At 39.4% G+C, this 25,242-nt stretch overlaps 1 protein-coding gene and 1 non-coding gene across 2 annotated transcripts in view; one reads left to right on the plus strand and one right to left on the minus strand.

The window, feature by feature from the left end:
- The window catches only part of KNL1 (kinetochore scaffold 1), a 48,464-nt gene extending 27,744 nt beyond the window's left edge, over nucleotides 1-20,720 (minus strand). Inside the window, exons 1-10 of the mRNA XM_020795768.3 lie at nucleotides 20,576-20,720; nucleotides 19,630-19,683; nucleotides 17,123-17,159; nucleotides 16,012-16,071; nucleotides 15,122-15,183; nucleotides 13,114-13,160; nucleotides 12,893-12,932; nucleotides 12,061-12,098; nucleotides 10,646-10,698; nucleotides 1,364-5,983 (exon numbers count right to left, since the gene is read on the minus strand). Of these exons, the coding sequence (XP_020651427.3) occupies nucleotides 1,364-5,983; nucleotides 10,646-10,698; nucleotides 12,061-12,098; nucleotides 12,893-12,932; nucleotides 13,114-13,160; nucleotides 15,122-15,183; nucleotides 16,012-16,071; nucleotides 17,123-17,159; nucleotides 19,630-19,664 (4,992 nt within the window). The 5' untranslated portion in view covers nucleotides 19,665-19,683; nucleotides 20,576-20,720. The remainder of the gene's footprint in view (nucleotides 1-1,363; nucleotides 5,984-10,645; nucleotides 10,699-12,060; nucleotides 12,099-12,892; nucleotides 12,933-13,113; nucleotides 13,161-15,121; nucleotides 15,184-16,011; nucleotides 16,072-17,122; nucleotides 17,160-19,629; nucleotides 19,684-20,575) is intronic.
- A 329-nt stretch (nucleotides 20,721-21,049) lies between these two features.
- Nucleotides 21,050-21,131, plus strand: TRNAS-GCU (transfer RNA serine (anticodon GCU)). The gene has a single exon. It is a non-coding gene; the product is annotated as a tRNA-Ser (tRNA).
- Nucleotides 21,132-25,242: the final 4,111 nt, after the last annotated feature.

Here is a 25,242-nt window from a genome sequence, read left to right on the forward strand (position 1 = left end):
AAGAATTTGAAGTGTGGACCTGAATCTTTCTGAAGTAATGGTGAGAGATCACCTGGTGGCAGCAAGCGTAAAAGGAGAGAGAGTTTGCCTTTGTGTGCTCTGAGGCTTGAAGGTCAAGCAAAGGGGCAGGAGGGTGGAAGCCACAATAAGGGTGTTCACTAAACTATACTCATCATTAGAGGCTATATTTATATTTAATGTCTGTGTATTGCCTCAAACCCAAATGAAGTTTGTAAAAACTCCTTGTGTAATAAAACCAAGCACAGCAAAATTCCCTGCTTGGCCATGGAAATTCTCTCTCTCTCTCTTGTTCTCTCTCTATGTGCATATGAATGGTAAATCACTCCTTGAATACTACCTTGTTTCACCATAACTCAGAAGAACTTGACAGTACCTAACAATAGTAGGTGATTCATCATAACAGAAACCAAATTAAAGAAAAAGCTATTAAAAAACAGGTTCTTCAAAATTTTCTTTAAAGGCCACTTTTGCTTGTACCACCAGTACCTCCCCCCTGCTTCACATACTTTCATTAATATCCTCTCTTTTTAAAATAAATTTTTAAAAATTAAAAGGACAAGTAGTAAAGAAAAGCAATTGGCTACTTCAGAGGGTATGGGGCCCACTACCTCCCACCAAAACTGGAAATGGCTAGAATCTTATTTTAAAGCAAAATTTTACAAAACTTTTGAAAAGCAAAGTGAGGCACACAGTGATTACGAAACTTGGCTTAAAATACAATTGCATTTCCAGAAACAATTCTCTAACTTTTAGCCAAAGAAAATTTCTTCCAGGAAGAAAGGGGAAACTGCAGGGGCCACAAAAATAGGTGCACAGCTATGTATCACCATGCGTTGCTGAGTCATGCTTTAGGAAAATGAAACTTCAGTTCCTTATCAGTTACTTCAGTTCCTTTAGTTACTCTTACAATAGAGAGCCATATAAGTTAATCATATAACAGATTATTTTTAGAATATCCATGTTAGCTTGTTACAGCAAATGGAACAAAAGTCTTACGACACTTCTGACTACCAAATTTTACTTAACCTGTATTTTCTGTGGACTGCAGACTACTTATATTTGATGAAATGGACTGGAATCCAGGGGAGCATAGGTCAATTTTTTTAAGTCTTTAAGATTTCACAAAACTTTGTTACAATAAATATTTAATCCCCAAAGAACAATATAGCATGACAAGTAAAATACTGTAATAATCACTACAAGACCATCTGAATTTACAGGAACTACATCACATCAACATTTAGCACAATATCTACTATCATATATGTACTTCATTCTGTAATGAACAGAAGTCAATTCAAACTTAAGTAACTATATACCAAATTAGTCATCTTATACCCACCTGCGGCAAATCTGCAGCATCATTCAAGTCCTGATTTCCCTTGAATTTTTTTTCTTTTTGAAGTTCCTCCTCTTCATTCAAAACTCTCTGCCTCTTATTAGTTTCATACATTTCAGATAGGTAGCCTTCCTTTTCAGCAATCTCTTTTTCTTTTATCACCTCACAAACCTTTTCCGATACATTACAATTTAGAGACTCATCAGAATCCATTTCCTCTACATATGCAGGAAGCAACTCTTCATTTATATAATTGGATGGACTCAAGCTTGCAATTTTATCTGATGGACTTTTAACAATGAGACCGTTTTGTGAATCATCAATTTCTGTTCTCTTTTCTGATTTGGCGTCAATGGCTTCTGCATTAGATAGAGAAGACTTTCTTTTATTTGGCAGTTTAGGTGGAAAGATACCTAAGGGTACTTTTTTAATTTCACAGCTATTTGTGCATACTGCATTTATGGGTACTTTGAAAGGAGCATTTTCAGTAAAACCAGTGTTAGTCAATTTTTTAGAAGAAATATTGGACTCCTTAGCATCCTCCTTCAAAACTGAAGGACTATCTGATTTCACTGTCAGCTCTGGCAATGCATCCCCCAAACAGGATTCTACATCTTGACAGATTAAATCAGGCTCTGACTTCTTCCTTCTATCTTTACGCTTTGAACAGATATTGGCAGCACCAGATATTTTAGGTAAAAGGACGGGCTTCTCTTCTGAAGGAAATGTGTTGACGGGAAGGGATTCTAAATTTTGCCAATCCTTGCTATAGTTATTCAATTCACCAGACATAGCTTCATAACTATTAGTTATTTTGCCATCATCTGAAAGATCACTAGTTTCTCCAGGGGATTCGTGTCTTTGCCAAGACAACTTCTTTGGATCACCTTTTGAATTCTTGTTTTCACTCAGTGGTATGTACATTCTATTTGTGTTTAAATCATGGAAAGTTTCTTCAGATAACTTTGGATCTAAGTTTTGCATATTAACTGGAAACATAAAATCATTTTCTTTATTAGAAACAGCCTTTAATGTAGCATCTTTTCCAAAATCATTAATTTCAGATATGCTGGATTTTAGCTGGTTATCTTTAATTTTCAAGAAATTATGTTGCTCTTGGGGAATAAGTAGCATCTCTGTTTCTGAACAAGTGGAATATTTATCCTTTACAGTTTGGGAAATATTTAATTTCTTTTCACATGTGATAGCTGAAGCAGAAAATTCAGAGTTAGATTTGGCCTGGGAATGTAAGTAGCATTCATTATTATTTATATGCATACATTCAATTTCTGTTGTGTAGTTTCTTGTCACATCCATATTCTCACCACCTCTTGAGTTTGTGAAAGAGTTTTGTACTTGGTTTTCAACATCAGGCACATTGTTATTAGAGCCATATATAGAAACGGTGTGATTTTCTGCAGATTCTGTATCTTTTGTTTTTCCACCATAGACAAGGGGAAGTACTTTAATCAAATTTTGCTGTATACTTTTATTTGGCATTTTGTTTCTCTCAGATTCTTCCAGATCCCCACTATCGACAGTATTAGTTGGCAAGTTAGTGACTTTTGTGCCATCCTGGTAAGATGTGACAGAAAAAAGGGGCTTGTCATAGCTATCTGGTAGGTTATGTATGCTTCTTTTGCAATCAAGTGAAATTATATGTTTTTCACTGACATTCATATCAACTACTGCTAATGCCACCATACTTTTTGAAGAAAGGTCCCATTCAGCATGCTTTCCAAGTTCTGTGGCATTCTTATGCAAATTTTCTTTAGTGTTTTCAGAAACAGTATGAGATTCTGTAATGTCTATATTATCCTGACAAAACAGGTCTTGGGGAAGTTTTTCACATTTGGGAAAACTGTCATAGTTAACTGCCACTGTATGGCACTTTGTAATTTCCATTTCATCATTGCACAGTGAAAGAACAGAAGACTTGTCTTTAACTGATCCCGACAATGTGATTTCTTTAGCCTCTTTTCCCTTCTGTGGCAAATATGAAGAAAAGCTGTTTTTCAGAAATGCATCTGATACTGATTTTGTTATTTCCATGTCGTCATTGTGCATAAATAACACAGTTTTATCTACAGGAACAGGAACTGTAGATTGAGTTATGGTTGTGCCACTACTGAGTACAGGCGTATTTGTTTTATCTACAAGAGCTGAAATCAGCCCTTGAGTATTTAACTGGGCCTGCTGGAGAATATCATGGTTTACTGCTACTGTATGGCTCCTTGTAATCTCCATATCATTGATTTCCTGCAATTGTATAGGTTTCTCTTCCTTGGATTTTCCTGATAAAATTCTCTTGCTAGTTTCTTGTATGCTGCATTCCATATTCTTTGAACCATTATCCTGCATAGATATGCATGTTAGTGGTTTAGTTATTTCCATGTCATTGTTGTGCATAAAGAGCACAGTTTTATCTGCTACAACAAAAGGTATGGTTTTACTTTTTGCCATACTGCTATGTACAGACATGGTTTTCTCTGGCAGAAGTGAGGACAGTGTTTGAGGAGCTCCCTCTACTGTCACCAAAAGGCTCTCTGGAAGTTTCATTTCATTGTCTTCATTCTGGGAATGCATAATCTTTCCACTAGACAATCCATTTATTCTCTTACCAGGGTTTACTTTTTGTTCTACTACAGCAATGGAGTCAGTTGCATTTCTCAGGGATTTATCAGTTAGACTAACAACTGGATTAGTTATGTCCATATGCTCACCTTGGGTGACAGCATTATGATCTAGCGCCACTGTGTGGCTTCTGCTAATTTCCATTTCATTCTCATCACTGAGGGAAAATACAGTAGTTCTATCCTTGGTTGACCCAGTCAATGTCCTTCTAACAGACTCATTAATCTCTTTGTGCATTTCTGGACTTCTGGCATTTTCCATAGGCTGATCTATTATGCCAGTTATGGCTTTTGTTTCATCCATATCAGTATGGTACACAGTTCTATCTATATGTTGTAAGGAGAGTGGTTGAGCAGTTCTTCCACATTGCTGCATATCAAAGTTTACTGGTACGGTGTGGCTCTTGGTAATCTCCATTTCATTGTATCCTGTCAAGGAAAATACAACAGTCTTATTGCTATCTGATCTGGTCACACTTCTTGTATTAGTTTCCCACTCTTCCTGTGGCATTCTCTGGAATTCAGCAACATCTGGATTGTTATTTGTCGAGTTTGTTGTGCATTTAGTTATTTCCATGTTTTGACTGAAAATGGGTGTAGCAGTTTTATCTTCAGGAATTAAAGATATTGTATTGTTTGAAAGCCCGCTTGTGCTATTAATTTTACTGTGTATTTCTGATGTCTGAGCCCTGTCATCATCAGTCGGTGAAAGAATCTGACTCTCTCTTTGCTTTCTAGAACTCTTGGAAACAAAACTGCTATTTAAGATTCCATTTTTTGAAAAGACGACAGATGATCTTTGTGGTTCATCACAATGGAAACAATCATTTTCCTTCTTCTCAGGAAGGCATGACACCTGAGGAACAGGTTTTATTCTTTGATTTAGTTGTCCCATATTATTACAGGTAACCTCTTCGTTAGGAACAGCTTTTTCATTGGAGAATATAGAATACTGAGTATTTTTTAGAAAATAATTTGTAGAAATGTCCATACAGTCCTCCCTACAAGTTGTTCTCTCAAGCTTGGAAACATCAGTCTTCCCTTTTTCAGGATCTCCATGAATAGGATATGTTTTCTTGGAACTGTCTTCCCATATTAAACGTGTGTCATTCCTTGTTAGTTCCATAGTTGTAGAGATTCTCGAAAATGTAGTTGTTGCATCTTTAGAATGAACAGGCATAGAAGTGACAGATCCAGTTGCCACAGCCATGGTACTAGTTCTGTAACAAGGCAGTGAGTTATCATTCTTGGTTGCCATAATACTATTCTTTAGGTTAGTATTGGTTTCTGTTGTATTCTTAGTTTTTTCATTAATACACATACTTGGGTCCAGCTGAACACCAATTTGATAATTTGAAACATCTCTTCTGCAATTTTCTTGTTCACTCACAATACTGCATACGCTAGTTCCAAGTGGCAAACTTCTTTCTCTGTTAGCAGTAAACATTTCCACACTTTCCTCTTGAGCAGGTGGACTCATTTCTTGAAATCTTAACTGCTTTGAAGCAAATGAGATGCCCTTATTAGATAAAACAGGATTTAAATAGTTTCGCTTAAGATCATTTAGTCCTTTAGAAGTAGTGATCGTATTATTTTCCTCCCGCAATACATTATCCTCAGAAGCAACAATATCAGCAGTCAGTGTGGGAAGTTGTTTAGTGGACTTCAAACTTTTTAAAAAGTCACCAAAGTTAACTTTCTGTGTGTTTTCACTTTTTCTCTTGTGCTGAGATGAGCAGGTGTTATTCATAAATGTAGGACCACTGAAGAAGTTGAATTTATTCACTTGTGAGGCCTCCTTCTTTGATTTTAAATCATCTGAAAATGATTTGAAGTCTATTTTTCCACTGTTGTCATTTTCTTGACAGTTTTTAATGTCATGGGTAATCAGTATAGTGTGACCAGATGTCATATCCATTTCATTTTCTTCTGAAAAGATTAGTGTTTTATCTATTTTGTTCCATTCTAGACCACTGTTTGCATAAAAAACCTAAAAACAGCAAAAAAAAAAAGAGTTAAACATAATAGCTTAACAGGGGATTTTTATAGATACTGAAATGCCTAGTTTGCCTTATTGGCTAGTTACAATGCAAAATTTGCCCTTGGTTTCACAGACGTCTATTCCCTTTCGAAAGCCTAGTTCCAATGTTCAAAGTTTCCTACCATAGTTAAAGAGACAGCCTCCCCTCTTCTAGCTGGAGAGACAAGTAGTATGCCAGGAATATTGCTGCTCCTTCCAACCTTAGAGAAAACAGCAGATTTCCCCACCTCACTCACATTATTCACTGGAAATCTGAGACTGAAAGTGGGGTGGTGGTGGGATGCTCATGTTAACTCCACTCTGAGATAACAGAGTACAGTATTTTCCATGCAGAGAGAGGGATGAAAATCTTTGATTCACTCTTTACCAAAGGGAAAATGAATGTCAGGAGAGGGGATGGTCAAGATAAGGAAGGTGTCAGACTTACATGCTTGACTCTTCCTACAGAAATTCTACAAGTCCCACAGAAATTTCATAGACTTCCAGGAAACAAACACTATAGGCTGAAAGTGTTTCATGCATGACTGCAGCAGAAATGAACAAACAACTCTAGCTTAAATATGTTACCAGTTTCACAAAATGCTTGTCCCCGAGACCAGTGGTTCTTAACCTTGGTTTACTCAGGTGTTTTTGGACTGCAACTCCCAGAAGCCTTCACCACCAGCTGTGCTGGCTGGGGTTTCTGGGAGTTGCAGTTCAAAAACGCCTGAGTAACCAAGGTTAAGAACCACTGCCCTACAATAGAATATAATATACAAAGAAAAAAAAGGAAGAACAAACAATATCATACCTTGATAATGTCCTTAAAAAGGAAGGAAACGGAACTAAAGAAGTCCCCAACTAACAAGAGTTTACTGAATAAGATAACTATTTTACAGCACCAAATTAATCTGTTAGAACAAGAAGAGATGGAGAAAAAAATAAATTTTGCGAGACAGAACTTCTTTGAGAATGCAAATAAGCGAGGAAGATGGTTAGCATATAGAATAAAAAACAGAGAGAGAAAACAAGAATTACGGAAATATTGGATAAGCAAGAGAAGGAAATCTATACGCAAAAGGAGATTGAAAAAGAAATAGTAAAATTCTATGCTGGCCTCTATAAGAAAAGAGAAGTAGAGTAGGAGAAGCAAATGGAGTACTTGAACAAATCTCCAAAATGGAAGCCTGACTCCCAACAACTGGAGAAATTAAACAAATCAATCACAATGGAGGAGATTCAAGAGGCTTGGAAAAAACAGAAAAGTGGGAAATCCCCTGGACCAGATGGATTACCAGCTGAATATTATAAGGCGTTTGAAGAAATCTTAAGTCTTCAATGTAAGAAGTTAACCGAAGATATTGAGTCCAAGGGGGTAATACCAAATACATGGAAAGAGGCACACATCTCATTAATACATAAAGAGGGGACCGTAAAGAACAAAATCAAGAATTCAGACCAATCTCTCTACTAAATGTTGATAATAAGATCTTTACAACCATCTGGGCCTCAAGATTAAAGGAAATATTGGGAGAAATAATACATAAAGACCAAACAGGTTTCCTCCCCAAAAGGAAATTGTCATTAAACATAAGGACAATAATAGACATTTTAAAATATTATGAACTACATCCAGGAAAGCAGATGATGCTAATTTTTCTAGACGCAGAGAAAGCCTTCGATAATGTCAACTGGGAGTTTATGATGTTACAACTAAAGAAAATGGGAGTGGAAGGAAAATTTCTATAAATAATCAAAGCAATATACTCTAAGCAAGAAGCCAAGATTAAGGTCAATGGGAATTTAACGGAGAGTATATCAACTGAACAAGGCACAAGACAGGGTTGTCCGTTATCCCCTTTTATTTATATTAACACTGGAAATCCCAAATAGGCAGATAAGAGCTAATGAAAGAGTTAAAGGACTAAAAATTAGAGGCGAAGAATTTAAGGTACAAGCTTATGCAGATGATCTGGTAATAATACGGTGGTGCCTCCAATAGCAATGTTAATCCGTTCTGCAAAAAAAATCGCTACAGTGGACCCTTGACTTACAGACGGCTTGACTTATAGACTTTTTGAGCTACAGACTTCTCTGGCCGCAAAATTTAGGTTTGACTTACAGACTGAGATTTGACTTACAGACCAGAAAAAAACCAAAAGGGAACAAAAACGGCCTGTTACGGGATTAATCGGTTTTCAATGCACTGTAGGTCAATGGAGACTTGACTTACAGACTTTTTGACTTGAGAACCGCCTTCCAATACGGATTAAGTTCTCAAGTCAAGACCCCACTGTATCGGATTTCTTCGCTATTCAAAACGCGGTTTCCCATTGAAATGCATTGAAAGCTGGCTAATCCGTTCCCATAGGAACAAATTGCTGTTGCTAATAGAAAATATCCGTAGGAAACCTCGCTATTCAAAACGCCGTTCCCCCATTGAAATGCATTGAAACCTATTCAATGCATCTCAAGGAGGGAAAAAATTCCACAACAAATTAACAAAGAGTCAGAACAAGGTCAAATTGGGTTAACAAAGGGTTTATTCAGTGCACTTTACGATCTGAAACATTTCAAACCCTAAACCAGGGGTATCCAACCTTTCACCTTCCCTGGGCCACATGAGAAGATGAAAATTTGATTTGGGCCACACATACATTTGGTTTGGGCCGCATGGGGTGGCAGCCCTAGCCGTCTTCTGCAGCCCCACTCCAAGCACGCTTACCAGCAGCTGCGATCTTAGACAGCAGAGGCTGCCAGCTTCAACTCTGGCGGCTTTATGGGGCCGGGAGGGGGTCCACCTATTGACGGGGACGACGCAATGCAGTCAGGCAGCCCCCCCTGTCCCCTCCCCTCCCACTCCTTCCTTCCTCCCCTCTCTCCCCCTTTACTGTTGTGACATGCCCTGGCCACATTCCGGCCGCATGCGCCGGCAGTGTAACTTGAAACTTTGGAATTTCTTTAAAAATAAAAAATTGCACTGGCCGCGGGTTGGACAAGCCTGCCCTAAACCTTAACTTTAAACCATTTTAAAAATAGCGCTCTCGCGGCTGTTTTAAAAATCGCTAATCGAAAACGGGACCTAAAAAACTTGCTATTCGAAGCGCGGTCCCGAAGATCGCTATTCAAAAATCGCCATAGGAAAAATCGCTAATCAAGTCTTAAAAATGCCCCAAAAACCACATCGTTATTTGGTTTTTTCGTTAATAGAGGAACTCGCTATTCGAGGCACCACTGTACTTGAGAATCCTCAGGGAGACCTAGAGGAAGTATTGAGAATCATAGAAGATTATGGACAAGTGGCAGGTCTCCAAATTAATTATCAAAAAACAAAAGTTATGATTAGAAACATAAAGAAGAAATTGGAAAACTGTTGAGGGAAATTAATTTTGAAGTAGTACAAAAAAATCAAATATTTAGGAGTCATCACCAAAAAACCCAGCAACTTAATGAAAGAGAACTATCTCAGAATACAGAAGGAAATTCAGAAGAACCTGGAAGACTGGAGTAAGCTACAACTATCATTGATGGGAAGAACTACAACGATAAAAATGATGATCTTGCCTAAAATTTTATTTCTCTTTCAAAATCTACCAATATTATTAAATTTTAAATATTTTAAAGAATTGGATCACCTGACAACCAAATTTATATGGAAGACTAAGAAACCAAGAATAAAATTTAAGCTATTACAGGACTTGAAAGAAAGGGGAGGTGTAGGACTACCAAACTGGTTATTATATTCTAAGGCGTGTGCTATGACATGGATAAAAGAATGGATAACTCTGGTAAACCAAAGATTACTGAAACTAGAAGATCATGACTTAAGCATGGGCTGACATGCATATGTGTGGTATGGGAAATATAAGGAACAATCACACTTTATGGAACATATTGTAAGGAAAGCATTGGGTCTAGTGTGGAATTTCAAGCACAAACACACAAGAAAATTCCATTATGGGTAGTCCCTATAGAAGCCTTTATGATGAAAGTGTTGAAGCAGAAAGGGATGTTGTTAACCTACAAAGAATTACTTAACACAGAACAAAATATAGAAAGTAAGCAAGAATTAGAGGAACTAGGGGTGGCAACAGATTGGTGGTCATTGAATAAATTAGAATCAAGATATAGAAAAGATAGAAATTTGGGCTTTTTTGAAGGTGAAGTACAGGTAGATAAACTGTGGATCTACACCGATGAGAAAATAATAAAGAAAATTTATACATACTTATTGGAATATGAACTGGAGGACGAGAGGATAAAGGAGACGATGATAAAATGGGCAAGTAATTTCAGTTATAATATTTATCTGGAGATAGGGCAAAATGATTGATGGGCTTTGTTTTTCTTTTTGCTTTCAATGCTCTCTGGAATTTGGAAAAGTTGGGATGCAATGAGGTCTGAATCTCTGTCCTCAAAGGGGGGAGGGTTTGGGGTGTTTGTACTGTATTTTATATATATATATATATATTGTAGTTCATTTAAAAAAAAGAACCACTGCTCTAGACAATATGTGTAAGTCAAATGTAGTAACTTGAATATTCTGTTTTAGGAAGTATATCTTTATCTTATTACATTCTTCAAAAACTGATAATCTAGATTATGTTAATGAAAGAAAAATCTCATTTTTACCTCCATCTGTTGCAAAGGTGTCTGGATGGGAGCATGAAGTAAAGTATTCATTCCTTTTCAGAAGGGGGGAAAAAAAGTTAAATATCTGCTCCTGGTCAACATGGCATGCTACCTTTAAAAGCCAAACTGAAACTAGAAACCTGCAGCCAAAGGACTGATGGTCATATTCAAATTGACAGATGACACTCAGACTCATCAACCCACCTTGAGTCCTTTTTAGGAAAAAGGTGGGAAAGAAACAAACAAACAAATATTGGCTTTTGTTGATAGCTTAAGATTCTAGATCACCAATGCAAGAATAGTAAGATTTACAACTAACAGAATTTTTCTGACAGGCTGCAGATGTACCACACATAAGCTCCTTGAATATTTTTCATACCTCATTTCTAACAATTGTGTCTATACTCTCCCTCCAGAGGTCATACAGTTTTTCCCCTAGTTGCAGTTTCTCAGAGCTGAAGAGGATTCATGCCACATCAGGTATTGTTGCCTCCTATATTCCACATTTCTTTTAACTCTTCTATCCTTGACCAAAGCCTATCCTTACCTCAGCTACAATTCAGCCCTCCTAATGTTTCTTTCAGTAAAATTTCTAAACGGCCCTTTCCCTCTCTCACCTGCCTCCTTCAGACATCTATTCCCTTCCCCTCAAGCTTCATTCTTTATTGGTGTACAGATTGTCTTCTTTTAATGCACAACCTCTTCTTCATTCTCCTTTCAGCCTCCTTTCCCGAGCTATTTATCCCACAGACAGCCTATATATGATTTAAATCCCAAACTTAGAAATTTTCTCCTACTTAAGAAGAGAATTACTCTTTTAACTTCTGAATGACCAAATTCTGTGTTAAAATCTGACCTGAGCATTAGAAAATTCACTGCTGCCTGCTTGGTGTTTCTTACTATTCGCAAGTAATAATTGTTCTTCAAGCAAAACAAATTATACAGAACCTTCTTGGAGAAACTTGCACATGCAAAAGTAATCACACCGTTTCCTCTCTTTGGCAGAGTGTTTGTTGAACACTGTGTTTGTCACACATTGTTGCAAAATCAGCTGCAGCCAAATTTTATAACCAATATATAATCAGTTACATCAAGGACACCATACCGGAGAAGGAGGAGCCATCTGCGTGATTTTTGTTCCATATGTGAAAGGTTCCCTCTAAGGTGCACAGCTGTGCGAGTGTGCATGACTCTGCCCCCCAGCTTTCCTCCTCCTCCGCACACTCAAAGAGAGCATTTCCTGCCCCTTTGGTTCTGGTCACGACAGAACTTCGTGGGGGGGGGGAGTCCCACATGTGAGGGGCGGAGCTACACCCAATGGGGATGAAAAGTAGAGGGAACATTCCATACGTTTTTTTTCCCTAAAAGATTTTGGGCACAGTAATCAATTCAAGTAATACTGGTTTAATACTTACCAGTGATTTCACATGGGACAACCTCTAGTTCTTCATTTCTAAAAATAAAACAAGGCCATGGTTTGTATATAAAACCATACTTTCAACATAACAAGGAAAAAACATTAAGAGGAAGATTTAAGTGCTGAATGTATGGCAGTATATTTATAAATTACAGCAACTAAAGAATAAATACTATTAGAATGTTTAATACATTTGGAAAAGTCGTATGAGTGAAACCATTATTTCAACTCCAAAGGAATGTACTGAAGCTTCCTAAGCAGTGGATATGTTCAAATTATTGAAACTGATAATTCCTGCAGTTTCTGAGATATTTTAAAATGTGATGTGAGAGAAAAAAAATAGAATAATCCAGTCATTTTTCATGCTGCAGAATTATATAATTTTCATATAAGGCTGTTCACTGCCAAATATGCCATTAAACTGCAGTACAAAACTCTGCTCATGACCAGGTAGCCAGCTTGAGGTTGACTCAGCCTTCCATTCTTCCAAGGTCAGTAAATTGAGTACCCAGCTCACAAGGGTGGTGTGGGAGGGAGAACAATGTATAGCCTGAACAATTAACTGGTAAAGCAGAGAGTGCTTTAAGTGCAATGAGGCATATATTGGTATAGGAAGCAGTATGGATGCATAGTTTAGAAACAAATCTTATGGCACAGAGAAGTGAAGGGCGCCTCTAGACATAATTTGTTTGGGGGAGTGGGAAACCATTTTAAAATAAATTTAGGAAAGAATGCAGAGAAATCAATATTACTAGTATTAGACAGCTGAAAACAGGTTTGGGACTATTACAAAATCAGCATTTTGTTTAATAATTTAATTTCAAACTTACTTAGTGATTACGTTTTGATGTCTTGGTTCTTCTGTTGTCCCTAAAACCAAATAAAATAAATAAATGTTACAGAACGGAGTTATGACAAGCATTTGCAGCAATAGTAGCAAATATATCAATATATTAGATAGTATATTACGTTTTGTCGTATATACCTATATTCCTGTATTAATACATTTATTAATATATACACACGTACGTACATACACTGAAGTTCTCACCTGCATGGTTTAGTTCCACAGTGGCTTGAGGATCTGGTGGAAAGATCCTAAAAACAAATACAAATAATCTTACTGAAAAAAACCTGTTACATGTCCCTTTACATAAGTCTAGACACTTCTGTATATATATCACAACATACTATTACAGTAGCATTTGCTAAAGAAGTGGTTAGGTTAGTTTGTCTTAGAATATTGCCAAAAATAAAGGAGATGGTGGAAAAGCAAAATATTGGAGCACTTTTAAAAAATAACATTTATTTCAGTTGGAGATGGTGTGACTTTGTCTATTATCCGTGTGTGCACCTGGATTTGACTCTCACCACCCTGATGATAAATACAGGGGATATGTATTTGCACCCCTTGTGTCTGATGAAAAAAGGTATGATCCACCTAAGTTCACACTGAAACAGATCTGTTAGTCTTTAAAGTGTTGTGTTATTTTGCATTTTTTTTCCTTCTTCACTGTCATTTTTGCCAACATATTCAAGCAGCATGTTTCAGATTCAAGTTTATTGTGGATCTGAAGGTTTTTTTAAACATGTAACAGAAGTAAAATAATATTTATCAAATATTCAGTATACAAAAATAATAATCTAAGAGATTATTTCACTATTGTGTTGTCAAGATACAGCATTAGTTCTGTAGTAGCTTTAATATTAGTAGAAAAAAACTACTAATACTACACAAAGGTAGCTACATTATATGTAGTAATACTGTACAATAATGTGGACTAAGAATATACTTGATTATATCTGTATTTATTCCTCTCCACTGCTGAAAAAAGCCAGAAACCTAAGATTTATTTTCTTTTAGGGAGAGCAGTAATATCAGGTTGGACTCCATGACCAGTCTGGACTCCCTAGTAGGGTCACACAGAGTGGAACAAGGTTCAGACACCAAACTAAAATGTAACCATCTTCTTCAGGAATGATGGGTTGATCAATAAAAGAGAACTGAGAGCCAACGCCAATGAGAGCAAAGAAATTCTTATTCGACCACTCTAGGTGCATGAGTGGCGTCGGAGGTTAAGAGAAGAGAAGGAAGCTGTGGAAAGAGAAGAGAGACGAGCATGGAAACTGGAGGAAGCCCGGCGGAGAGGGTTCCTGTCGGACCTTGGGCTCCCTTACGAGGAGATGAGGACTCCTTCGATCCAGAGGGGAGAGAAGAGGAGACCATACCATTATTAGAACCGGGGACTGACACTTTGGACTTGGATGGCAATAATCCTTTTACCAAAGGACCCTGTAACGATTTAGAATATAACTCGTTCACCAAAGATGTTTGGATGCCCTCGTGGGACCCGTTGGCAGCGAGAGACTATGTTAGAGTTGACTTAGAGACAAAGGACTTGATGTTTAATGTTCCAATAAAGCCCAGTTTTGATTTCGCACAAGAGACTCCAGTGTCTATGTCGAAACCAGGAGAGGCCATATTTGAACCCTCACAAACACATTCAAGAGAAAATTGGACAACCATGTATCAGATCTGCTTTGATCTGTATTCCTGCATTGAGCAGGGGTTTATAGGCCCCTTCCAACTCAATTATTCTATGATTCTATCAGATGCTACTGGATGATGAGTCTCCCAAGTCAGAGGACATTGAATCAGCTACTGTGAAACAGCAAAGGACAATCACAAATAGTGCTGTCACAATGGAATTAAAGAAAGGGATGTCTTGTTGCAGATGGGCACAGAGGAAAAAAAAAGACAGGTCTAATGCTGCATGTAATATAATTAGAATGGAATATGATATGAATAAAGTCTTATTGGCTGTGGTTTCTCTTGCAGAGAGAAAAGAATCTGCTTCTCCCTGTCTCAGTAGTGCTTTTTTTTTAATACAGGGAGAAGTAGATTCTTTTCTCTCCGCAAGAAAAACCACACCCAAGAAGCGCTTAGCTGCTTGAAGACTTACCATAGACTGTGTGATTCTGCTTCATACAGCAGAATAACACAATGCTCTTCTGTATCCAAAATTAGATAAAGGTGATATTTCAAGAAATCGACTTACCTTATGGTATCAGCAAAACTGACACGCCTAGAGTTTTTCTGATGTTTCTCAACAATGCATTCCTAAATGTGCAACACAGAAAGTATACTCAAAGGTGTAATATGCACCACTATGTAAGGATTTTATACCAATATGTACCTAATTTAGCTGAAACATGGCACAAAGGTTATTTATACTGTGTTTCCTCAAAAATTAGACAGGGTCTTATATTAATTTTTGTTCCAAAAATTCATTAGGGCTTATTTTCAGGGGATTTTCTTTCCATGTACAACAATCTACATTCATTCAAATATAATCATGTAATCTTCTTCTGGTTGCTGCACAATGGTGGAGGGCAGGGTTTCACTTAACTGGAGCTTATTTTTGGGGGGAGGGGTAGGGCTTATATTATGAGCATTCTGAAAAATCATACTAGAGCTTATTTTCAGGTTATGTCTTTTTTTTGGGGGGGGAAACAGGGTACATTTGATGCATGCTAGCTGTATATTGCATCTCCAGCAATTTGATGAATTCCCAAGTGAATGTTCAAATGCCAAATTCATAAGTTGTTCTTTTGCAGTCATAAAACTTTGCATTCTATTACAAAAATGACCTCTTGCTGACATATTTGACTAAATAGTAAAAATGCATTGTCTGAGGCAGAACATACAAAAGTAATATTGAAAATATCTTTCACAAATATTCATGACATAATGTGAAGTGATTCCAATAACACCTACACGCAAGCTTGCCCCACTGATTTTAATCAGCATTTCTTCCATGTAAATATGGGAAGAAGTCATTCCCTCAAGTATAATAAATGTTTCAGCTTGTAAGAGGTTGCAGACACTGAAATAAATTGAAAAAGGTCTCATTTCTAAAATACTGGCACAGAAAACTTTAATGCTTACCTGAATTAATTCATTTCCACTCCCTAAATCTCGAAGAGGAGTTCTGGGAGCTTTTAAAATCTGAAGAGAAAATAAACATAGTTCAATCAATCAATAAAAATTTACCCCTAAATAAATAAAACTTGTCTGGAGAATACAACATGAGCTCCAACATTAGCTCTTTTTCTGCCTGCAGAGCGTCTGCCTAAGTAGTATTTTCATGTTTTCTTTTTTTAAAAATCACATTATTAAATTAAGTCTTTCTCAGGAGTTATTTAAATCTGGGGTCCGCGGCCCGGTACCAGGCCATGACAGAACCAGGCTGCGGAGACAAATCCCCCCGCATGCCCTCCACGCAGACGAAGGGCCCCCACATGCATGCATAGATGCACACCTCCCCACACGCATGCACGGGTGCCCCTGGTTCCCTGGTGTCACCTGCACGCACGCCGCCCTCACATGCTAAACCGGTCTGCAGTTTGGAAAAGGTTGGGGACCACAGATTTAGATCATGATTTCAGTCAAGCCCACCCTGCCAAAAATGGTCCATTCCTTGCTCCTGTAGGTCTCCAAGGGCAAGTTTTCCCTTAGAGGGCTTACGAAATATTACAATTCCCAGACAGTGCAGCCCAGGGGGGTGGCTGCAGAAAGAAATTGGTCACTGGGCCCCCTAAGATGGCCCACCACTTGTTCTAATCCATAGCCTATATATAAGGCAGTAAACCTGGGCAATACATTAAATATAGGCCAAAACAGCATCATCAATAATCAAAAAGTCAATTATTGACAGATGTATCACACAACATAAAGTTTAGATACAGAATCCTCACATAACAGACTGCATTCTGCTTCACAAAGTTCTCTCTAATATTTTTGGACACTACTGAAAATACCGGGACTCAGAAGGCCAGAGTTTAAATCCCCACTCAGCCATGGAAACTCACTGGGATGTGGAAATGTAAAACCACTCCTTAAATATCTCATTTATCTTGAAAGCTCTATTAGGATTGCTCTAAGTTGATTCCAACTTGGCACTACATAATATGACACAGAAAATATAAGGAACCTCAGGATTACAATTATATGTCTAAAACGAATAAACATATATGTCTTATTCATATGTTACACTTACTGAGGAAATTCTTTTATTTGTACGATCTGTGAAGTCTCTGAAAAATACAAAAGGTAAAACTCAACAGCCCATTCCTCCTCATCGCTACCTACAAAAAGCCATCTACAAAACAAACAAACAAACAAACCTAGAGAGGAATTAGAGGAGCACAGTCTTTCTAGATTGGTGGACGAGATTACAATTAGACTTGAGTTATGTAAAAGATAAAACAATGTGGTTTATGAAAAACAAATGACATCTGATAAACTACTGCTAGGGACAAGTGATAAAATAATTAAAAGAATATATGAATACAGTGGTGCCTCGCTTAATGAGCGCACCGTTTAATGACGAATCCGCACAGAGATGCGTTTTTTGCGATCGCTAATGCGATCGCATTGCGATGTTTAGATAGGCCAAAAATCGCATTGCGATTATCGGTAAGCGAAACGCGATGTTCTAAAAACAGCTGACTGGCGGTTCCAAAATGGCCGCCGGAAGAATAAAATGGTCGCCTGCTCCGTTTTCGCGCCCTGCCCTCGCTTACCGAGATTGCGAAAATGGCGGCTGGATGGGGGATCTTCGCTTACCGGTGAGTTTTCGCTCCATAGGAATCCATTAAACGGAGTTTAATGCGTTCCTATGGGGTTTTCAGTTCCGTTTAGTCATGTTTCCGGATAGCGACGTTAATCCTTGAACGGATTAACGTCGCTATGTGGGGCACCACTGTATCTCAGATATGAAAATCGAAGATTGTAAAAGACTGTATGATAAAATGGGCACAAAATATTGGTCATAATATTGATTTAGAACATTGGGCATAAATTTGGCAGAGAAAGATTAGACTTACAAAATCAGTAAATTTCAAAGGAAAAAAATATATTTTATAGATGCCATATGACTCCAGCAAAACTTTCTAAAATGTACGTGTGAAGGAGAGAAAGAGAGTGAGCCATCCTCCACTGTCAGAGGAGCAGAAGGAGGAGCAGAGTGTGTGGAGGGCATATTGGTGGAGGTAGAGACGAATGATAGGGAGATACAGAAGCCTAGAGAAGTGTGTTTGGCTGATAAGGGGAGGAGCTTGATTTGATTATATGGGAAGATATAACTGAAGACAAAAAGGCGGGAAGTTTTAGAGTGGTGAAGAGCGAGCCGGCTGATAAAAAGGATAGATCAGTACAGACAGAATGGAGCATGGGCCAGCAGTTTCCTCAAGCTGCTTAAAGAATTCCCCAACTTGCAAGTAGATGGAGGATTACTGCCGGGACCTCCTGATTTCTTCATGCGCGGGCAAGAGGTAGACCCCTTGGAATGGACTGTGGTGATTTACTCCCGCAATCAACGTGGGGGGAGGAGGGTGATCCGTCCCAGTCCCTCTTTACTCCAGTCAGCGGGAGGGGGACTGGGCGAGACACCCCTGTTGTGGGACGGTCTGCGTGGTCAGAACCACACCGATTCGGCCTATGACCGACTGGGAGCGATTTGGGCCAGCCCCCCAGTAAGGAGAAAAGACAAAGAAATGAACATGCGAATTTGGAGTTATAAGTTGTAGCCAGAATTAAGTTTAATGGACCTTTTTGAGCCAGCCGAGTTGAGTTTGCTAATAAAACGGATTCTGTTAGAAAAGAACAGCCTCCTGTCCTTTTTCCCGCGCTGTCAACGGAACCGCCCATGGCAGAACCAGCCCATATTCACAGTACGAAAATGTTTCTAATTGTGAAAAATGAAAAATATAGTAGGGTACTTTCTATCATGTTTGGTGAACATGTAGGGAAGTAAAAAATTACTGGAAATTAGTACATGAAATGTTGAAAAAAGTGTATTCTGTGCTGTAGCATTTAAACTGGAATTGTATTCGCGAAGGCTTTCACGTCCGGGATCTAATGGTTGTTGTGGGTTTTTCAGGCTCTTTGGCCGTGTTCTGAAGGTTGTTCTTCCTAACGTTTTGCCAGTCTCTGTGGCTGGCATCTTCCGAGGACAGCACTCTGTGCTCTGGTGTAGTTGGCTTGGGAGTGCAGTATTTATGGCTATGAGATAGGCTTGAGATATGGCTGTGAGATAATCTCTTCTCCAAGACACACTAATCACCCATCTACAGAAAAAGACAAAAGCCTATCCATATCTATTCCCCCAGCCCCAATCCTATCCCCATTGAAAATGAATAAAAAGTAAAAAATAAATAATAGAAATAAAAATAAAAAAGGGGGGACAGAGAGCATACAATTTGCTTACAACTGCCTTCACATTTTGTAGACGAGGTAGTCATGTTAGTCTATGCTAACCTATCAGGCAAGAAAAAGGAATAAAAAATGAGGACAAAACGTTGTGGCACCTTAAAGACTGCTGCATTTTAATGGAAGCTTTTGTGGATAAATCAGCCCATTCTTAGGTCTGAGGAAATCGACTTGCTCAGGAAAGCTCATGTTAAAATGTAGTAGATAATAATAATAATATGAAGCGACATAATGAAAAATGTAAAAAAAAAATCAACACAGAATTCATTACTCCACATTAGACGCACAACTTACTTTTCTTCATTCGTTTCAGAATGAGTTCTGTCCATTTTGTTTAACGCCAGTTGCCTGAAACAACAAAGATATTTGTCTCCCGAAACAGTGCCAGGGCAAAAAGTGGCCTTCGACATTCTTCAAAGCGGAAAAAAACATGAATAACTAAGCGTTATGTAACGCCTGCACTGGTTATTATTTATTTATTTATATTTATATCCCGCCTATCTAGTCAATTAAGACCACTCTTAGGGGGCTTACAACAAGCAGAGCATTTTTCTGGAAAAAAGGAAGACCGTAATTCAAACACCACAAACGATCCCTAAATCGGGGAAATTAAACCTGACAGGCCAACGACTGTCGTTCAGGTGTGAGGTCAGGTGAACTTCACTAGGACACGAAGCCCACGGGATCCCACGGGACTTCACCAAAGCGCAGGCAAGGGCTCGAGCTAGAAAGTGGCCAAGGGGCGAGTTCCTGTGAAGGGGCAAAAAGCCCTCAGGATTTGAGCCGTAGGCCGCCATCCTCAGCGCTCGCCTACGCCGCGGCACCCGCCTCACAGAGCACAGGGAAAACTTGCTCCCAAGGAAGCCTGCGCACAACTGGCTTGGCAAAGGCCGGCGGAGGCTGGAGAAAGCCAAGCGCCCAGGCGGCGGAAAGGAGTGGCCAACAAGGGAGGTTAGAAGGGGACCTCGCTCGCTCGCTCCGGTGACCGCAGTGACGACTCGAGGAGCGGGAAGAGTCACGTCGCAACCGCAAGCCTGGGAGGCAGCCTCGCGAGGGAAAAGGCCCCCCTCCGGGGATGTCGCGACAAGGCCTCGTCCGGCCGAGCCCGCCGAAGGCCAGCCTCAGCATCCGTCCCGCCGCAACGCAACGGCTTCCTCCGCCCCTACTGGGCTGAGACCTCACCCCGCATTTCCCCTCAGCTGGCCGGGGAAGGCCCTTCGCAGAGGCAGTAAAATCTCACCACTCTTGGAACCGCGTCCCTTCCCGCTCTCCCTCTAAGACTCGAAGGCAATGTTTCCACAGCGGAGGTTAAAAAAAAAAAACCTGACTCAATCTCCCTGCTCGACACCGAATGTCTCGAATGCCGTCAGGACGCCGCCGAATTCAAATTAACCGCCAGGTCGTGCGCATGCGCCTCGTTCGCCGAATGAAGGCGGGCATCTGTACGGCTCATCATGGCGGCTTCCTCTTTCCGTACAAGATGGTTGCCCCCAGGGGTGAGCCTCAACGCCTGTTGTGAAGCGGCCTCAAGGAGAAGAGTAGCAAAGGCTCGAGAAGCAAACCGAGAAGTCTCGAGAAAAATGCGGGCTATCATTGTCAGACCAAATGCTCTAAAACCGAGAGGCTACCTAAACATTCAAATAAACGGGTAAGGAATAAAAGAATGCTGTGCTGAACAGTTCCTTATAGGCTTGGAGAAAACACAGAGCAGTGTGACGAGGTGGCCGAGTGGTTAAGGCGATGGACTGCTAATCCATTGTGCTCTGCACGCGTGGGTTCGAATCCCATCCTCGTCGTTGTATTTTTCTCTTTACAACAATTAAAATGAGGCTCTGGAGTTTCGTCAAGACCCTTGCTATTTTTAATATTTTATATTAAGCGGGCAAGTAATTTAAGGTGTGCCTGCATCATCCTATTGCCGTCTGATGTTGGGATAATTAATTAACCGAAACCCAAAGAGCCTGTTTTCTAAAAACTATAAGAACTAGGGAAAGTTGTGAGTTATTTACCATCCCAAACGAGTTCAGGTGGGCAAGATTGCTTTTCTAAGGACAGAATTGTTTTGCCCGCATCCTCCCAATGTACAAACCCCCGAGTTTAAAACTCATCTATTTCTTTTACAGCTTTCAGGCGGTTTAAATAATGTAAGAAACAATGCAAGGAGTGGTCTTCCTGGTGGACATCAACTACATAAGCTTTTTAAATGTTTGTGAATATGTCTTTACGAGTTACGGATTTATTACAGTGTAAGTTTTTTGAAGTACAGTCCAGTTCCTGAAACGGAAATTTTGTATTTTCTTTGTTGTATCTACAGTACAGTGTTATACTACTTTTATATTTCATTTCTTTTTTTTGTAAACTCATTTCTCGCGCAGCGATACAAACGCGTGCACACAAATCACATCTGTTCCCCCCCCCCTCTCTCTCTCTCTCTCTCTCTCACACACACACACACACACACACACACACACACACACACACACACACACACACACACACACACACACACACACACACACACACACACACACGAGTGAGTGAAGTGAGGGAAAGAAAGGAAGAGCACGATCTGTACATTCAGAAAGGAACCCAACTGCATTCCAGCTTCCAGCAGAGCAAATCAAGATTCTACGAAGGCAGTACTAAAAATGGGGTCGGCCCAAACAAACAAAAAATTGTCAGTTGGAAATTGAACTTCAGACCAGCACCAATTTTAGCACAGTTGTAGCAGGCAGTCTGCTCTTGGTCTATGCCAAATTTGTGGACGTTTGGACAAAGGTTGTTCAAGTTATGATTTTTTAATAGTAAAACTTAAGGAAAGTCCAGCAGGGCTTTACCATTGCCACCTCTTGCACAATACTAACAAAAGTTAGTTTGTGTGTCATCGCTATAGCTTCCTTTGGCAGTGCCTTGAAGAGAGTGGATGCTTATTAGTCTGTCCCTTCTGCCCTCGATGACCCTGTTTAGGAGTCCAAGCTTGTAATGGAATCTAGCCTCCTGACAGCATGATCTCTTGGTTGTTGTGGGTTTTTCAGGCTCTTTGGCCGTGTTCTGAAGGTTGTTCTTCCTAACATTTCGCCAGTCTCTGTGGCTGGCATCTTCAGATGACGGCAAGCACTTCAGAGGACCAGAGCACAGAGTGCTGTTCTCTGAAGATGCCAGCCACAGAGACTTAGGAAGAACAACCTTCAGAACACGGCCAGAGAGCCCGAAAAACCCACAACAACCATTAGATCCCGGCCGTGAAGGCCTTCGCGAATACAGCATGATCTCTGCTTCTCTGACAGTGTTTGACTTTTTCACCATGTTAAAATGGGCGTCAAAGGGGTGAGAAATGCTTGAAGTTCAAGCTGGAATTCAAAAAGGAAGAGGGACTTGAGATCATATTGCAAATCTCCACTAACTACTGAAGCACACTAAAGATGATCAGCATATGCTTTATATGCTGGAAAGTGAGAAAAATAGGAGAGAAGGGGGAAAGGAGTGAGGATAGAAGGGAAAAGCACAAGAGAGGGAGGCATGGAGGATGATGGTATGAGTGACACAACTTGGCTGGGAAACTCCTCCAACTTACATAGAAATGGGAGAGACTGTGGTTGCCCAAGTCACTAAGGATGACAGGAATTGTAATTCAAGCCATCTGGAGGACACCAGCTTGCAGAAATATACTTCAGATTTGCAGACAAATGTGTTCATACAGTGTGGATTGAATATATGTACACTACAAGTTACTAGTACATTCAGTGGGTTTTTTTTTTTTACTTTTTCAATCTATAGTGACGCAAAATATAGACAATACCTGGTAAATATGAGCATATACTGTACAGTATAATGTTAATTATATGGGCTGTTGAAAAGCTTTTTTCATAGTATTTTCAATAAAAGCAGTTGCTTTGGTTTTGGCCACAACATGCCAGGCTATTTTCACTGAATGTTCTATAGCGTAGCCTAAGGACCAGAACAAAAAAGTATGTGTTCACATTAATCTTCACTATTTGTATTTATTTATACACTACTTAAAAAATCATCAGGAGAGGTCTTTCTCCTGGACCTGCCACCTTCACTGGTGCGTCTGACAAGAGCCTTCTCTGTTGCTGCTTCCAGACTTTGGAACTCCCTCCCACAGGAGGTCAGATTGGCCCCATCTTTCCTGTTGTTCCGCAAGCAGGCAAAGACCTTTCTCTTCAGTCAAGCCTCCCCTCAATAACTAGCTGTGTGTGATTTTTAGATAAATTGCTGTGCATTGCTGCTTTGACTGGATTTATAGTGCTACTTGTGTTTTCCACTTCTCAAAGTGGCATCTTTTAAAAACATTTTGTATACTTACTGATTTTTGCCTTAATATTGCCTGTTGATGATAAATGCCGCTTTATTCATTGCTCTTAGCTTTAAATATTGTCTTTTAATGATATTAACCATTGTTGTATACTCATTGTTTTCAACTTTAAATATTGTCTTTTATTGTTGTAAGCCACCTTTGGTCCTTTTCAAGGAGAAAAGCAGGGTAAAAATATTTTGAATAAATAAGACTGAATTCCTGCTGTTCTTTTTCTGAGTTATACATACCCGACAACATCCTTCAGATAACTGTCAGTGCTTGTTAAATAATATTGTCCTAAATTTAAGCCTTTGATAACCTTGGTTAACTGAACTGCCATTCATTTATAAAAGTACTGAAAAGTACGACTTCCAAAATACAGTATATCATATCGGATTTCTGTGTCTTTTTTCTGATGAAACAGATGCTCCACCTTTTGATCCCTCTTCAGCTAATATGCAAAGTGCCTTTTCCAATTATTTTGCACTATAAACACATGGCTCTCCTGAAGAATCCAGCTTTTGACACAATTTGCACTCCCACTGCTGGCATTCCAGATGTTCGAGGCACTCAAATAGCAATATTTTGTCACTGAGACACTCCCACCACCACTTTGCAATGGTTAATGCCCTTGTACTGTGATTTCCTCAGGGAAGAAAATCCAAACAAGGCACATATTTGCAGCCGTTTAAACTTCGGGGATTTCCAAGATACTGACCTTGCTCAACTAATTACGAATAATTGTTTTAACATGGATATGGCTCTGTCCTGCCTCGTTTTATAACCACAAAATGATTATTTCAAAGAGGGCAGAATGGCAGTCTTATAACAGACTTTTACAGCAGTGAAAGCAGGCAGTGAAGGACTCCCAGAACACAATTCTGCTACACGCATTAACTATCATTAAAACTATTTAATGGGCCTGCTTGCAGTTAATTTATCTCACCATGGTTTGGTAGAGCCATTAAGGAACAGAACCACCAGCCAAAATAAATCGGATAGGAAAAAGAGAAATGTGTACTCATGCAAGACTGAGAAACTTACATCAGCCTCCTGATCATATACTGTGCACTCTGTAACAACAGTGCCATACCTCACAGATCTGAATGAATTTATTTTGAAAATTACTTCTGCTAAGTAAAATATGCTTTATTTCAGAATATATCCTACAGTGGCCCAGCTCTCTAAGACTTAACACTGGTGTTTCCAAGCTGCAGTCCAAGCTTTAGTCCAAAACATAACTTTTTCAAGCTCTGTATAAGAGGGTCTACAGTGAATACAAATGAACTCTAAAGCAGGAGTCCCCAACCCTGGTAAGGTCCCAGTTCGTGGCCTTACCAGGACTGGTCAGTGGAGACAAATCTCTTGCCCCCTGCCCATGCAGATGCATGCACGGCCCCTCCCTCACCCACATGGAAACCCCCCCCCCGTGCACTAAACCATTCTGTGGGGGCAAAAAGGTTGGGGACCACTGCTCTAAGGATATACATCCTTCCATTGGGGTTGCTATGTTAGTCTGTTGCAAAACGAAACTAAAGAAACTGACAAGCAGATAATCGGGGCTCCATAAAGATTGTGGCTCCATAAAG

The sequence above is a fragment of the Pogona vitticeps genome, chromosome 1, assembly GCF_051106095.1.
Source record: "Pogona vitticeps strain Pit_001003342236 chromosome 1, PviZW2.1, whole genome shotgun sequence".
Classification (NCBI taxonomy): domain Eukaryota; kingdom Metazoa; phylum Chordata; class Lepidosauria; order Squamata; family Agamidae; genus Pogona; species Pogona vitticeps.